We start from the raw sequence: 18,341 nt of genomic DNA on the forward strand, positions 1-18,341 counted from the left end.
AACTTCCCACAGAACTGAAGTACTACTTTTCTCTTTTTGAAGGCCCCTTTTTAATTGCTTTCAGAGCATGACACACGTTCAGCACCTGATTTACTCTGTGGTGTTAGAAAGTGGCTATGGAGCTTGAAATCACTTGAAGGCCCAACTATTTTACTTGAGCTTAATCATATTAATCCAATTTTTTCACCACCATGCAAAGTAATTATGGCTAGTAAAATGCATACTGCATCATCCTTATATCAGCATTGTGCCACAAAGAGATTTGTTCCTTAGGAGGTTGCACTGTAAAAGTTTAGATATTTTTAGGGGTTTCAGTCTTCAAAGCATGACTAAAATCAGTTGTGAGAAGTCAACTGGACTATGATTTGTGAAATGTGAAGTTTGTTGGTGAAACAAGACTTTTCTTGGAGGGAAGTCAAGTTCACTTGAATGGCCAAAAGCGCATCATCAGAAAAAGAAACATACTGGCTTCTGCATATTGCTTGAAAAGACAGAAGCATGAATTACACCAAACTATCATTTAGCCTACTGGGCTGCCTTTAACAGTGATCAATACTCAGTCCCCAAAGAGAACAAGCACACTGACAAACGAATACTGAGATGTGTTCCCCAGCTTGGATATATGTTGCTTGAAAACCTACATCAACCTTTCAGCTTAATTTCATGTCCTTTACTCCACAAACTGCAAGAGAACAATTAGATCCTGTGGAACCTGAGAAGAACTACAAGAGCTGAAGGGATGATAAAAAGAGCAGATATCTTCAGCTCTGTACAGATCCTATCTCCTTCTCCTTTCCCAAGCAATATTCAAAATTGAGCCAATGGATTTTGGTATTCCCTTAAAAGTGTGAATAATATATACCTATTCCTTGTGCTCACACAGTTGGGCATGAAATACAGTCAGAGATGTACAAGTATAAACTAGCTGCCTGCTGTTTAGACCCACTTGAATGGGTACGTCAATGATGCATGTCTCTGTGGCTCTCTGCAGTTCTTTTTCCCTCCTTGCACTCCCTTAGTAGTGCCCAAATGCATTGTACGCTCTCTGGATATCTGAGTCACATTAAAATTTTGTACAGTTAATAATACAACTAGAACCAAATCTCTAACACAAAGCTTTCATAACTACAATCGTAAGAAGAATGAAAATAGAAGTTTCATCCTAACAATGAGATCAATACTGAGGATGAAATCTAATGCATTTTAAGTTTAAAACCAGTGGCTTTTTTGATCATTGACTGCTAGTCTAGCCAAGTGTCTAGACCGGTATTTGTCAAAAACAACAGTTTCTCACTGTTTTTTCTCTAAGAGAGAAAGCACACTAATTATGATTCTATAAAAGATACCCTTCTCGTGTAAAACACATTTAAAACTAATAATAATGAAACTAAAAATGTTTATATGTAATCCAGTGAAAACCACAACAATAAATGTCCCCGAAAGAAAAGAGGAAGAATAATGTATTCACCATTTTTGTGGCACCATTCTAAAGGCTCTGTGCTAATGATGTATAATCACCAAGGAAAAGACAAGGAAAATATAAAATGTTCTCCAGGGTGAAATAAAGGTTTTCAAAATCCTTTTAGAATTTCTGTTGACAGTTTTATAGGGGAATAAAGTGACTTAAATAACAAGGATTCTTCTCTGAAATAGGATTCTGCTTCTGAGTTCCTCCTAAAATCTTTTCCATTCGCAGAGGTTTAATTGAGAACCAATTTTTGTGTAAATGATGTGGTGCAACAGCATCTCTGATACATTAGATCTCACCTTAACTACAAGAGGGGGTCCAATTCTGCTATCGCTAAAATTACTTAGAGCTTTAACTTTTTAAAGTTAAATGATTCCACATATAATAAAAGTATTATCAAATAATTTTGTGGGTTTTCATTACACTGGAATTTATTTTAAAGATGATGCCACGACTGTATTCAAACCTTTCTAAAAGAACTTCTAGGAACTTACTACACTTATAGTGAAAAAAGTAGAACTATTCAATAAATCAAACAAAATTAGATAAATATTACCTTGACAGTCCAACCCCTATAATCAATTGGTAGGTTTTACTATTTCAGTTTATCTTGGCAATGTTACCAAAACCCCAGAGGATCAGGAAATCAGTTTTAACAGCTGCTGATACAGTATTATCTCTGGATGCATTTTAGGACACAATTATTAAAGCTATTAAGGCTGATAAAATTGCATTTTTGTTTCTTAACTACAAATATCGTAAAGAATAATACACAAAGTCATAATTATTTGCTTATAGAGGTATGGCTGAAGTGTTACAATACAGGCTGTATCCGCCCAGCCCAATTACCATGACTGAATACTCACTCAAAGAACTCTAACCAAATATTCCCCACCCAGAAAAAAAAAAAAAATCTAGACTAAACTATTTTGCAGGATGCTAAATTAGCATGACTTTTCTTAATGTGGAAAAGAACCCCCTCTCTTAATCTTGACTCTGAGACTTATTGGGTCATACTATGTGCCAGACCTGAAAACGGTTGCAATAATAATGATCTCATAAGTGGGCTGTTAGACTAATTCACTTTATTTTCAGGCACTATGAGACAATCACTTCAACACTATAAACACTCTAAAACATTCTGAAAGTGGGTATTTTTGGAAGAAAAAATATTTTACAGGTTGCATGGGTTTTTTTAGTAAATTCTGACTCTTGTTTCAGTGTATTTATTGCCATGAAAAGTGAAATACTTTTAGAATGAATGCCTTCCTACTAAAAATGTCCATATTTCTTAATTCGGTGGTATTTGTTACAAGTCTTACTGATAATTAAAAAGTCAATACATTTTTGTATCTAACAGCCTGAAAAAGTCCAGATTATATTAAATTATGGGAAAGCTACAGCTACTTAGATTATGCTCATAGAAATGCTTTGTTGTAATCTAACAGGCAAGGATTAAAATATTGTGAATTTAGGATGCTACCTGAATCTTACTAAATGCTAGTTGCTATCTAGTCTTCAGTCTTTCCTATTCATAAAACAGGACATAAATATGCAGAAAATAAAAATGACTTCTGAAAAAATAAACTATCATTTTCTTTAGGGTGTTTCATGTAAATTCTGTAACTTTAAGAAGGCATTAAAATCCCTTTAGAACAGCTTCAATGAGTCTTTATCTTTTTTAAGATAACAACAACAACAAAAAACCCCACAACACTACAAGACTAGAAGAGACTTTCTGAGTTTTACTTTTTGTTTTCTTATTCTAATTCACGTCATGCAAATACCTTTCTAGGTTGTCAAGCTTTAACTTTAAGCAGGCAAAATGTATGGGTGGTGGCTATTGCTTCCAGTGCTGCTACTACAAAAAACGTTCCAGAACTCTTTTCTCTGCATAATGAAAAGCTTTCTTTTTCACAGTTCATTCATGCTTACCTTAATTACATGTCACCATACTTAAAACTCTTTAAAAGAAATACAAAGATGTTTCTTCATTCCTAAAGTTTGCTTTTTGACCCAGATTGCACAGAGCAATCCCAACATTTCAGCCTGTACTCATCTCTTCTGGAGGAAACTTTCTCAGACTTCTGTAACATAAAAATGTATCCAGAATTTACACAACCTCACTGTAGGTATATAGGAAGCATGCCAAGCTATCAGTCATAGTCAAAACAGTGAGATGCATTCATTTTGTGAATATTCAGGGCACAGGTACTAGAACCGTGAATCTTTCAGCAGAACCTATATGGAGTACATTTCTAATATACCAATAAGGCACCAGAAATTAGGTGGATTGCATATCTCCATTATTCCAGATGATATCTCAAAGATGTCTTTAAAAACTGGAGTATTTCCCTATTTTAATTGGAAACACAGTTCTAAATTTAAGACAGTATCTTTTTTTTCTCACCTATATCTCTGGTCATTCACGGTCATACAGTGACCAAAACTCTGAGTTTCTCTTTTCCTTTTGCATTGAGGTGATGGACATAAGACTAAAGAAAAAAAAAATTCGCAATTCTTAAGCACATGACCATATTTTTTTCTGAATTTTCTAACATTTAGAATTTACTTTCTAAATTAAATTTTTGAAAGATATCAATCTTGTACAACAGCCCAACCCTCTTGGTAAACTCTTTCTTCCTATTTTGTTTTTCGTGGAAGAAACACATGCCCCTTGTTGCTATGGAAGGCTTGGAGTTTGGCATTTTTCTCTTCCTTACCCAGAGTATGGGTTCAACCATTTCTAATCAAGAGATATTTTTCTGTACACACCAACATCAATCACAATTTGCCTCTGAATTGGCACTATTAATTCCCCATCAGATACTATGCCCTCAAATCGAGGCTTTTCATGGTATCCTTCTCTGTTCTTAAAACAGAAATATTCATTGTTTTGCCTATGATTTCACCCTAAATCTTCTATTAGGAAATATTTTACTTAAATTTGAAAATTTCATTATTCCTAAGCATCAAGCCCAAAGCTATCTGTGCACTAAACTACAGCTGTATCAATTTAGAAATCACTTCTGCAAATAGAGAGTTGATTTTGATATTTTTTTCTCACATGTTGGGTTACTGTATTGGTTCTCTTCAATACTGTGGAAGCTGTCTTTCCTATTAGACTGAAAGTATATTTATTGAATAAATGGATTTACTGTGAACACTTGTGGGAAAATCTCATTCTTCACTTATACTTCAAGTTCTTCGTAAGATCCTTGAAGCATATTGATGTTGCTGAAACACTGTACAGCTCCTTTTGTACATATTATTATTATACAATTGCTTTTCAAAGCTTCACATAATCAAGTAGTAAAGCACTGAAGTAGTGTTTAGTAAATTTTTCACCATTAATTCTGTTTCATAAGACCTTCATCTGTCTCCCTCAAGAAAATATTAGAAGCATAAGAAGGCATAAAAAGACCTAGAACATCAAAGTGGCAATTGTTGACAACCTCCTTCCACAATAGGAAGCTGATATGTTTTTCCACCCCACTGTGTGACTGCTTTATCATCAGCAAATATACTTAAATGCTTTTCTTCTGTAGCATTACTGCATATTGTGTGATCATTTGGATAATTTTACCACTTTTTAACACAATTTTATAAGTATACATCTCAAGTGATGGCAAACTAAAATTAACACTTATGTTGATCTTGCATACATTCAGATTCCTGATTAGCTGGCTCCTCACACCCCCAGTAAATTCAGTTTGCTTGATAAAGCAACTGGACAACTATGACATCACAAAATAATGTCTAACAATTAGAAAATGCAAAAAAATAATTCAATTCACAAAGCAAAAATTAATCCAAAAAGTACGTGAAGAAATCAGCTCAAGGAATGCCTTGAAAACCCATGGAGAGAAACTGAAATTTCATGTGCAAAGTTGCGTATGCTACTGTTAATGAAAAACCTTCATTGTTTAGTCACAGAACTTTGGTTTTGTCCAAAAATTTTCTTGACTTTATAACAGCCTGATGAAAGGAAAAACCTTTTGGCTGGTAGGGAAAAAAAAAAAAAAAAAAAGAGGCTTTCCTTAAAAATAAATTAACTAGAAACAATTCTGAAATATCTACCCCCATCTAGAGCATTCATAGAGTATTTTGTTTAGTTGCTTCTCCTGCTTTGGTAATTTCTAAATCGATGTACACTAATGTGTTTTTCAAATTCAAGAGTATCAGGAGAGCCTTGCTTGAGTGGTGCGATCCTAAACCAGCATAATTAGGGCCCTGCCTGGGAGCAGACCCTTTAATAGAGCTGCACACTGAGTGGGGAACCATTCACACTTTCCCTCTCAGCTCTTCATGAGCTTTTCTGGGCAATGAGCCAGCTGGTAAGAGAATCAGGCTGATCCGACCTGTTGCAAGAGCCTGGAGAAGTGGCTCAAGGGAACCCACATCTCCCAGCTCTGCAGTGGAACTACTCACACAGCCCGAAGAGGAGCAATTGCAGCCGTGCGTGTTGGCTCTCCTGGGAGGGCCAGCTGCTCAAGAAGGCAAATAAACTTCTCAGTAGGGCTTGGGGATTCCTGTAGTTCAGAATATAAAAAACAGTCCACTCATCTCATACACAGCATTATTTCCTGGTGTCAGCAGGCTGCAGATTCTACTGTGAGGGAAAGATGCGTTTGCTGCTCTGCCATGTAAAAGCTGCTGTGAAAAGACTTAGACACTCTGAAGGTTTGCCTGTCTGAATCTGAATGAAGCACTGGAGTGTGTGTTCTCCCTCTACTCCCAGTTCTCTAGAAGTACCAGAATCAACAAGAGACAAAGGGGGAAAGGAAAGACATTCCAGTGATGTAGGTGACAATTCCTGGACAGTCACGGTAACAGATTGACACGTCAGATTCTGAACAGACTTATGTTTAATAATAAAATACCTCTTGAAATCCCTGATCACATAATAATCCTAATTAGTATTCTGCACATTCAATACCTGTAAACAAAACTTGCGTAATACTTCTTTCCTATGAATCCAAAATATTTTATAATATTGTAACAATGTTGTAATATTTACAATACTGCAACAATGTTGTCAGGATAAAGATGTGATCTCTGTATCAGCTAGTTGTTTGTGGGTTTTTTTGTCTCCGTCAGACACAAACGAATCTATTATGTGATAACTTCCATTAGAAGACTGCTAGTTAAAATTTTCACGTTACAAAGATCACACATAAGGTTAGCTGGAATATTTTATATTCCTGAAAATGACAATAAGAGATAAAACCTCAAGGTGACACATATATACTTTAAGTTAAAAACGAAACTATACTAACTAGTGCCACTTTCTTAATACATGTATGTTTTTAATATTGGAAGTTTTCAAGAGTAAAATGTGACTTTAAGTCTATCTGTTATTAAAAGATTTTACAGCAAGATGGGACATGATGCAAAATATGGGTTTCCATGAGTACAAAAGGTTGTCAAAGACAGGACATAAGTCTTTGGAGCAAGTTCTATCTATATAAATAAGACCATCCCAGCAAGTTTGTAATACTGACACCTCCACTGTAAATGAAGGAAATAATGTCCAGGTTTTTTTTCTTTATTATTGTATTTATGCCTCTTCCTTACTGGAACTCCTGTTTTCTATATCATATAAGCTTGAACATGGATATTTCTCCTTTCCCTTCCCCCTACACCTTACGTAAAAACAGCTCCTTGCCTTCTTTCCATCTCTTGGGGTTATCCTTTAGAGTGGGTATCACTGATGCAAATTTCTGCACCTCAGAGGATAACTGCATATTCCTCCGAATAGACTTACAAGGGAAAATGGGACTTATGATTTTCCAGCAGCTATCTTCCAAATTTAATTTACCCCAAGCCTCAATGTTTGCTTATATGTAGGCCACGCATTTCCTCTAGAATTATACTCAAGAGGGAGAAAGACTGTTTATCACTACTCTCCTCTTACACTACATATTATGCATTTGCATCTTTCTATATCAGTGTTTTCTACCATGTACAAAATCCTCCTACTTCATATGCTTAGCAGCATGCATTAGATAAACAGAAATATGTAACATGCAGTTTATGAAAAAAGAGTTTTAAACCAGTTAGATTTATTTCTATTTTTGTTCAATGTAATGCAAAGAAAACTCTCTAGGTTACAACCATAACAAGTTTTTTTGCTGTTTTTAAAATGGCAATTTTTTGACTGACATTAAGCATGCATGGTTGAAGTCAAAGTGCATTAAATCAGAGGATATAATTTAAAAGCAGTGGGGTTTGCTTCTTTTTTCCCACATTCCCTATTTCTTATCTCTCATCAACTCCTTATATATGTTTAAAAAAGTAACTAAAGGTTACAATATTAATGATATGTTTGCTTATTTATTATGTGCAATGAATTTTAAACTCGGCCCATATGAAGATCCAAAGGGAGATGACCAAACTAGGATAGAGTAAAGCAAGGAGAGTAGGTTAAAAGAGTCTATGAATATCTTTTCATGCTAGATTTTCATGCTAAATTATTGCATTTTGAGTGTCTTTTAAAAAAAGTGGTTCTTCTGATGTTATGCACCAATGCAATAAAAATTAAGTAATTAAACTTAAGTGTATACTTTTCCCAAATTTTATCAAATTATTACACTTCAGTGGAGTGCTTATGCTAAATAAACAAAGCTTACCATAACAACTCAACACTCCATACAGCATGATATTTATACAACAGGCTTGGTACACAATGAGCTTAACCCTTTGATTCCAGGAGTCATGATTTCATGACATGCCATCCTCTTATAGAATGCTTTAGTACTGATGTTGAAACAAAAATCTCCTAGTCTGAAGGGAAAAACAACCAGTTCATCATCAATATATAAAACTATGGGGCTGAAGATAATTATCTATTTATTCTAATTGACATAACATTCAAAGTCTGACTCTATGAAAATAAACTACTCATTTAGAGACATTATTGTCTCTAGAAAAAACAACTAGGCAAACAAATACAATTACAACTAACTGTGCAAATCACCACGCTGTGCAGACAACAACAGTATGTGAATCATAGACAGATTAGTCTAAGCATAGAGGTTGCCTACCTGGAAGAGAAATAATTGCAAAGCTGTACACAAATACCCACCAATGGCAGAAAATTGACAGCATTTACCTTTGGGTTATGCTTGTGCTCTCACAGTTCTTGAAGAACACCATGTTTCACTCATGACTGTAAATGTAACATGAAAATAAAGCCGCCAGTTTTAAAACTCAAGCTAAATGACACCAGGTTCTTCAGTGGCTGTAAGGACAGTAACTTTCTGCCCTTGGAAAAAGAACTACATGTTCTAAGAGTCGAGGTGACATTTTTCCTTCTTATGCCTACTATGGAAATTTGGTGATAGGGAGAGAAATCCTTGAAAGCAATCAGTAAGCTTCACCATGGATTAGCATTGTAACAAATTCTACAGAAAAGAAAAATATTCTGAAAGAAAAAACACTACTACAAAAATCTTAACCTTACTACTGCAATATTTTACAGGATGCATGGTAAAATCGTAAATGCTATTATCTCATCATATGCAGGTTAACATTATCCTCAACTCTCATCACAAACCCTCCATAGCTATTTTGCAATATGTCATTAATCAATGGACGTACTGATTGGATCCATTCAATTCGGGCATCAGTGTAATGAACGGCATATATAAACATGTTTCAAATACATTTATTCGGATATCTATACATGAAAGTAAAATCACTACCACAATTGGTACTCAAGCCTGTCAAAAGGGATGTTTTTCTTCTTCTGTTTTACATAAGACATGCTAATGGTTATGCCATCTGCAGTGTGAAACCCAGACAAATGTAAATCAAAGTAATAGTAGATCAAGACAAGCGTCTATCTAAAACTGTAATTTTTGCAGGTATTCTGTTAACTCACAATCTAAATATAAGCCTCCTCTCCCTGAAAATATAGGATAACTACTAGCTAAAAGTAACTTTTGCATTAGAAACTAAACCAAAAACTTTTGCACTTTTACAACAGATCACATAGCTAGTGGTAAATTTATAAAGGTTTTTCATGAAGATACAAAAGACACTCAAACCATTCTAGGAAAATTCCAGCAGTTCCCCTAAAGACATCCCCTCAGTAAAGCACAGTAGAACATGAGGACTTACCCAACACCCTCTTTTTGCAAAGCTGAGGACACAAATTTGAAGGTTTCTTCTATCAGCTTTCAACTTGCTGATTAGCTAGTAGGTGCTGTAAGTCACTAAAATACTTGACGCATTATGAAATAACAGCGAGAACATACATAAAAACACCATATACTACTTTCCCCCCTCCAAAAGACAGCCACTAAAATAAATACTGGTTTTTTCCCTCTTTGGCACTTGGAATAATAGAACAGTATACATCAAAATACAGAGCACCAGGGATGCATGGGCAAGGCATACCTAATACCCACATTTGCTTGCAGATGTGTGAGCTAGTTTTAAAAGTTTTATTACATTTTTACTAGATTTATAAATCTATTCTAACGTATCAACAGTTGCCAGATTAGTAAATTCCTCTGAAATAGAGGGAATTAGATACACACTAATTTTAAAGTATTTTAAAATACTGGGAGAAGTGTGTTTTCTTGATCACAAACACAAGTATTTTTGTCTTATAAACCTCAATTTTTGTCTTATAAACCTTATACAAATTTAGCAATTTCTACTGCTAGAAGTTACCACTAAATCTGTCATAAGAAAATAATAATGCTATACAATTTTATGACAGTATTTGGTCAAACAGGGAACTTGATGATCTAAGTGTGAACTTCCACTACATGATGAAAAACGGGCAGTAAGAGACAGCCACAGAAAAGCTCCAAGGACTCTCGTCCAAAACCTTTACACATCCTTTTCACTAGAAAAGAAAATCAAAATGTAGTTTGTGCTCATACCTGAATTTACATGGTATTTGATACATAAAACCAAAGTCTGGGAGCAAATTCCATTTTTCCTCTCCTTTAAAAATGAACCAAATGAAGTGTTCAAGGCCAACAAGAGGCACTGTGTACACACTGATAATGGAAGAAAAAGTTGGAAACATAAGCAATAATCTAGGCTTTAGGAAGCATGTAACAATTCTGAAAATAAAATTATTTGCTCTATTTTCTTCTTCCTGCTTCTCAAGTATGACTCATGAGATGTTGACTCCTCCTGGGAAACAAGTGATACAGCACCAACACACCAATCCCTAGCATTTAAAAGGCATCAGGACAGTGTTAGAGTTTTCAGAGCATGAAAGCACAAGACTCCCTCTCTTCATCTCATAAACCTCTGGGTTCCGCACGTCTTTTGCCTCCAAACACGGTTTCCTACCATTTCACCAATGCCTACCACAAACAGTGCACCCCCAGACTTCTTTAACCTTGTAAAGAAAGTTTGTGAATGGGTGGAGAATGTGAAAAGAGAAGTCAGTAGCTCCCAGACTGTGCTGGTTTAAAATGTGGAGGATTAAAGTAAGATCACTGGAAAACATATACTGGGAAAATACCACTATTTATGCCTGTTTCATATACTTTCCTTATTGCCTGGTGTAGGCCAATTTAGAGACAGGACATAGGGCTAGATGGATCTTCTACATGCCTTGTACAGCCCATGCTATCTTTCAGAATGAGGAGCTAACAGAATAAAGTACTTTCACAATATTCATTAAATCAATCATTTCTGTGGTTCAACCCTTCAAGGTCACTAATTCCACTTTAAAAACTTTAAAAACCCACATAGTTCATAAGCTTCTACCTTTATGACTACTCTTCTTATGTGCCTTCAGTGCAGAACCTATTTGATACAAAGCAAAGTCAAGGGTGAAGAGTGGCAAGTTGAGAGGGTCCCAGGACGCAGCCTCAGCCAGGACTGGACTACAGCTACAGTATGGCAGGATGCCATCATGTCATGTTTTCCTTTTTTCCATTTTCTTTAGTCATATTCCTAAATTCTTGTTCAGTTCTGAGCAAATAAATAAAACCTTAAAAGTATATTTGAAGAGAGCTGATCAGGAATGTGGAACTGTTTGCTGTGTCCAACATTGCTCCACCAAGTTTCACAAAGAAAAGGGGACAATGTGAATCACATTCAGAAATTGCACAAGTGAACAAATTTCACAGCATTTCCCTGGTGGAGAAAAAAATACATTCTAGTGCCTGGGGTCCTCCATTATGCATGACAAAAAGTAAAAATGAGATAAAAACACCCTACTCCACCAGAAAACAGGGGAAATCCCGAGAGAATAAATGCTCACCCAGAAAAATAGATCTGAGGAAGAGAATAGGAGGATTTATACTTTTAAAAATTTCCTGAATGAAATAAAATTGTCTGCAACAAAACATAATTCAGCAGTTAGGCACTCATATTTGGTCTATATACAAAAGAGAACAAGTTTTCTCAGAAGAATACAATTTCATATGGAACTTTGCATTAGGAATAAAGGAATTAATACCTCATGAAAACACCACACTGATAAAATTTTCCCAGAATAAAACTGTCTTAATATCTTTATTTACTAATGCATTTGAAATAACTATTCAATAACAGAACTTCTGTTTACCCATTCACAATCTGAAGCCCAACAACATCCTAATGTGAAACTTCATGACATATGTTTTTTTCTAAAATGGCAGAAGCAGCTCTTTCATAATTTCATGCACTTGGTGTTGGTCAGTTTCTGAACACTTCTCTGTTTTTCACTTAGATATAGTACCTGTGAATTATTTAGTTTTTCTTTTTTTTTTTTCACGGATACTGATTTGCCCTCAACGTGTTTTTACCATTTAAACCATGTATGTATAAAAATCACATACCAGTTTTGTAACATGTCTATAAAGAATTAATATACCACAGTTACTGAACTCAGTCTTAGACCTTTTAAGCATCTATAGTCACAAAAGGCTTTTGTATCCTATAGTGAATTTTTACTGTGAAGTCAGCAGCAAGAAGCCTGCAAACTGCAGCATGTGGATACGCCCAGACATGGCATTAGAGGACAGGCATTGACACACACCCCTCACGTGTGAGCGAGCACGGCACTCTTCCCTGAGATTAAGGCACCAAAAGCAAGGAGACTTTACTAACCTGCAGCGGTCTCTGTTTCTCACTGCCCTTAGGAGATTTCAGTCCACTTGTCTGTTGCTGTAAAAGCAGCTGCCTTGCTGCCTGGAGTGCCTAAAAGTAAAAAAAAAAAAAAAAAAGAAAAAAAAAAAAGAAAAAGTAAATAAATTCAACCAATTCTTAGAAAGAAATCAGTTACTCATTGCTAATGTTAGGTAAAAGTCCAATTGAATCAAAAAAATCCCCTCCTATTTGATTTGTATTTGCTAGATTTCAGACTTCAGGGTGTTTTTTTTTTACTTGTAACATTAAAAAAAATATTCTGAAAGTACATATATAGGACTTCACTAGAATTTATGGATGTACATGAAATCCTGCAGGAAATAAAGTTAATTTGTTTGAAGTGCTTGAAGAGGAAAAATCATAAACTGCATCAATAGCCTCATTTCCACAAGGAACTTGTCTTTGAGTGTTCAACTAAAATGCCCACTCCCTTGCAAATTATCATTCAATTTGCATTTTCGTATTACAATTTGAAGTAAAAGCAAGTAGACTTCAAGTGTTACCAGAAGCTGTAATTAAATTTGACAAATCAACATCAGATTATCTTGAAAGTGAATTAATAAGGATATTCATTGAAGATTAAAAACACTTTTTGTACTTACAATTCAAGGAGAAACCTCTCCTTTGACAAAAAAAAAGAGTGCAGTTTTAACGCCAAATAAAAATGAGTGGTTTTAATTTGCATTCTTAGGAAAATCAGAGAACAAAGAAATTACTACTCAACCAACCAGATCAGGCTCAGGGATGACAGTATCCCAATCAAAATAGAAGATGTTTTCATTTATTTTATGTTTTCATTCCAACTCGGCAAAATACAGTTAAACATATGAAATGTAAACAAACATTCCACTTACCCGAAGAACGCTAATCTATATTATTTTTCCCCATAAAATTATTTTTAAAATGTCAATTATTTTAAAGTGGTACTTACTGAGAAATAAAGAAAAAAACAACCCCAAAAAACCTGATTCAAAATATTTCCACTGAAACTACCTGGAGAACTCATTTTTTTCCCCTTAGAAAAACCAGCTCAATAAATAGCAGTTATAGCTTTGCAATACATCACACTATTATTTCTGATATTAAAACCTACTGTAGATGGAATGTGCTGCAATAAATGCCATTTGATCAATGTTCCCTAAAATAATAAAGATTCTCAGCTGATAAAGAAAGGTACAATTTTGATTAGACTCAAATGAGCTGGTTTTTAAGATAGTTTCGAGTATCCATGACAACAGTTGCTTTGACAAGATGTGCATATGGCATTACACTGCCAGCTGGTGTGAACAATGTTTGAACTACTGCATTGAGATGCTGAGCAAACAGAAAAAGTTGCCACGTCTTAACCCTCAGGGAAGGCAGTCATCCCCTGATCAATTATGAAAAGACAGAGAGAGGGCTGCTACAGTCTGGCTCCAAGCAAGTTTTCTGAGAAGGCAGGCAGACATAGAAAACCAAAGTAAACAAAGTGAATGCACTAGTACCATCTCCTAACAACATTGATTCGTCTCCCCATAGAAGGCCCTGGTACAAAGTTTGCAGAGCAGACTTTTAACATTTGGAGACATTCCCACAACAATCCCTGTATTGTTTCATCAAATTCTCAAGTAATTACAGGTCAGCTTTACAAAGAGTATACATTCCTCTAAACCTAAGCAATGAGATGCACAGAACTATCTTCTCTCTGCCAAAAATAAACAAAAGTTAACATATTTAAAAGTGCACTTGAAATATTTTGTTACCAAGGAACCACTGGGTGCCCTCTTTCTTATGTGAACAGCATGATCTCTTCTGCACTCACAGTTCTTGAGCATATCCTAAAGGACAGTCCTTCTCTGCCTGAGATCAGAGTTAAATGTATCTGTTGATTTCAGGGGCACCAGGATTTGGTCCCAACATCTTCAGTGGTTTAAGCAAAAATAGATTAAAAGCACAAACAGAAGATCTGTGGCAAATTTATATTCCTTCTTAATCTCTAGTGCTCTTCAAAAGGAAAACTTGAATGGAAGCAAGAGAACTACTGCAGTCCTGCAGTCATGAGAGACTGTAGAGGAAAATCAACCTCACCACTTGGGGTGATCCTGCCAGAACGAGATCTGGAGTAAGAGGACATGGAAAAAACCATAAAGATAATATTTTTTTCTTTTGGCAGTTGCATAAATCCTAATCTTCCTCAGCAGCAAAGTCACCACATCAATGCAATAAAACAAGCAAGTAAGCATCTGGTAAAGCTGTACATTTACAGTACTTGAAAATTAGAGAATTATAGTCTGCTGTAGCTTAGATTTAATCTAGACAGTATGATTTCAAATTGTGGCTAGCATACTCCCATGGAATGAGCCTAAGAAAGTATGACTTCCTACAGCTAACTACAAAAAGAGTCACACTTCATGAAAAAGCAAGGCAGCACAACAGGATATGCTTGCATAAAAGGCTCTACTACTTAAACTATTTTGATTCATATGTGCTGGTTGGGATATCTCTAAAGGAGTAAAGGCTTATCTTTTAATACAGAATGTCTTATAAATGATGACTACCTGAATACTTCAGTGATCTTATTGTGGCAGTTTAGATTACTGTAAACACAGGAGATAGAAGAAGAACAGAAAACAATTTCAAGAGATCAGAGATGATTTAAAACTCATAAGGAGAAATCACTGTCAGCCTTTGTTCTTAGAGCAGTCATCATATGATAGTTTTTTCTCCCAGTGTGCTGCTTAACTCTACATTTTGCTACATGGTAAACAACCTCCCAGAAATACTGTTAATTTCAAAGCATTATTACTGACATTATTCGTAAGTAAAGATTATGAGACTATAAAACATTAGTTCTACCAATTCATTTGCTGCTATTAAATCTGTGCAAAATAAATTGACAAATTGAAAGTATCCTTCAAAATTCATAGTTTAACATCTACACTTCCAAAAAACACCCATCCCATGTATCATTTATAAATTTCTGTGACAAAAACAGTGTACTGAAGAGAAAATAACAGACACTTATAAATCTGGCAGATCAAATTTATGTTGAGTCCCACCTCAAGTTAAGTGCAGAAAGAACAGATTCTAGGGCAGTCAAAATTGTATCTAGTTTCCAATAACATTTGTTTCAAATTTAGTAGGAACTTTTCCTTAATTAAGTTATCTAAATTAGTAAAACTATACAAAAAAAAAATTCAATGACAAAAGCAATAAAAAGAACTGAGGACTAGAAATTATTTTAATTACGCAAATGAAAATCGTTATAATGCTTTAAGTAATAGCTATATAGGAAGGGAAATTTGGGCATATGGTCTCCAGAACTCACTGTGTCTTCCAGTAAAATATTTACTGGGAACATTACTTCTTAATATTTACTATGAAGCTTTGGCATAGCTAAAACATAAGCAGAACAAGAAAGAAAATAATTGCATATAACTCACACTATTAATGTTGATAAATTGCAGTAGATTTTGCCATTTGTTGGCAATAATACTATGAGATATAACTTGCTTTAATTTTGTATTCCAAACCCTTCTATTTAATATAAGCATGATTCAAAAATATTTTTAAAGTTTCACCATTTTAATAAAGTGAAAGCTGTCACGTAAAAATGGTAAACTTATTACTTTAGTTTTTCGAAAGTAAATATATGTGTATTTTTAGGAAACAGATGTCACTCATATCCTTCCTTTAAAACCAGGAATGTTTAACCTATCAGCCTGTTGCATTTGAGACGTTAAAATGAAAAATGACATCTATGCCCATTAATATCGTCAATGTATAAACAGCACAGCGTGACACATTCTTGAGAGCTGAAGGCTACAAAATCTCTCTGAAACATAAATAACAAAGCACTCAGAAGGATATTTGATGTTGATATTCATCTCTGAGAAAAACACTGCTGCCTGGGCTTCTTATGAAAATAGATGCGGCCCAAATGGATCTCCTGTAATTGGTTTCAGATAGCGAGGTCAAAAGAAATATGATACAAGAAACTATTATGTGGAACAGGCGAAACAAGAATGTTTATACAGGCACTCCCTATTTATACTGACAAGAGGTGTACATTCTGCAGAAAACCAAAACACTTGCCAGAAGTCAACCAGATTCCTTCCTTTTTCTAATTCCAAATCCCTATTTTATTTTTTTCAAATGACTGCATACCCTAACATTCCTGCTGAACGTAAAATAAGTTTCTGAACATACAAGTTTCCAAATGGCTGAATATGTCAAACGAGAGTCATCTTGCTGGTAGCACTATGCAACCGAAACGTATCAACATGCTAAGCTGGATTTAAGGCCAAAGACTGCTCTGCACTGGTTGAATAACAAGTTAACCAAATGATTACATAGCTACATTTATTATAAAAACCACTCCAGGAGAACCTCTGACCCTTTATAACTTGCTGGGGGCCTATTCTCTGGCCGGCTCCCAACAAGAATCCCAGAATTACCCACAGTTGTACAAAACCCTCAAAAGACAGTGACTGAAAGACAACATTGTTCAATTCTTCCTAATAGCACTCAAATGATACTGCTACACCTTTGTCTCTCACTGATTGTGTTTGCCCAGAAAGTTGTCTAATGACTATCAGAGTCAGTCAGCACAGCAGCTGATAATCTTTCCAAATGGAGTAGCAAAGCAGTTAGCACTATTCAAAGAATATTGAATTTAAGATGATCCAACTCCTTTCCAGCAGCAGTCTCTCCAGAAGACTCGATAGAGAAGGCAAACTCCCATTTTCCCCAGTGAACAACACTCTTTTTACACTAAGCCACACAAAGAAAATTGAGGACAAATGTGTCACACCAGAAAGCCCCCAAAGTTAAAGAAATCCTGTATGTAACAGAAATCCAAGCCACATAACCTGTCTGATTCCACCTAGGAGAGATAGACAACAATTTTTACAGTGTTTCCCTACAGAAGTAGAAATGAGGGACCAGATAGCTACGGTTATTGGCACCTATCTCAAGGAATATATTAATTTTAAAAACTGTATGTTCCCTAAGAAGTATTTCACTCAATTAACCCAACATCAAGCTATGTCAATACTTAAACAAAAAAAAAGATTTTTCTGTCTTCTGAATCTAGATGAGGGTGCCCCACAGCCTTGCCTAATAGTAGAACACAAACCTGGAAGATATCAAAATGTTTGAAACTATATTGTGCTCCAGAAGAAGAGGCAATAGTCTTCGACACTGTGTTACAATCCCAAATAGTCCTATCACCAGGCTGCTAGACAGGAGGACAAGAAGTGCCCACCAAACATGGTAGTAAGCCAAACCTACAGGGCGGGATTAGGTGAGCACTGAATGTGTTTGAAAACATTTACTGTATTAACACTACAGGAATTTGGGCAAATAATTGTCTGGCTCCTGAATCCCCAGGCTGCCCAGCTTTTCCAAGGCTGGGAAAATTCTCCACTTGTGCAGGACAGCAACTCTTCATGCCTGGTGAATTTCAAAATAAAACAGCAGAGAACGCTGAGGGCTGGGGGCAGGTAGGGAAAGATGTTCCGGATCACAGTTTAACTTAAATTTCTCAAGTGTTTCAGCTCAGAAAACATAAGAACGTCTCTGGATCTGGCTCTCATTTCCTTGGACTAAAAGCACTTTGCTGATGGTTGGTTGGTTGGTCGGTTGGTTGGTTGGCTGGTGGCAGGGGTGATGGTGCATGTGTGTTTTGTTTTCTTAGGCTGATACTGCCAGTTTCACATACTGAGGCTCTAATTTTGATTCAGATTTGTGGTCTTCCCTGCAGCACAAACACCACTGGAAGAAA

The 18,341-nt window shown here is 35.5% G+C and overlaps 1 protein-coding gene across 5 annotated transcripts in view; it reads right to left on the minus strand.

Annotated features, from left to right (window-relative positions):
• The window catches only part of FOXP2 (forkhead box P2), a 411,700-nt gene that overhangs the window by 111,488 nt on the left and 281,871 nt on the right, over window positions 1-18,341 (minus strand). For all 5 annotated transcript variants that reach the window (XM_068997250.1, XM_068997215.1, XM_068997225.1 and 2 more), the window contains one exon: window positions 12,539-12,628. In XM_068997250.1, the coding sequence (XP_068853351.1) occupies window positions 12,539-12,628 (90 nt within the window). The remainder of the gene's footprint in view (window positions 1-12,538; window positions 12,629-18,341) is intronic.

Source organism: Aphelocoma coerulescens, chromosome 1A (assembly GCF_041296385.1).
Source record: "Aphelocoma coerulescens isolate FSJ_1873_10779 chromosome 1A, UR_Acoe_1.0, whole genome shotgun sequence".
Taxonomy (NCBI): domain Eukaryota; kingdom Metazoa; phylum Chordata; class Aves; order Passeriformes; family Corvidae; genus Aphelocoma; species Aphelocoma coerulescens.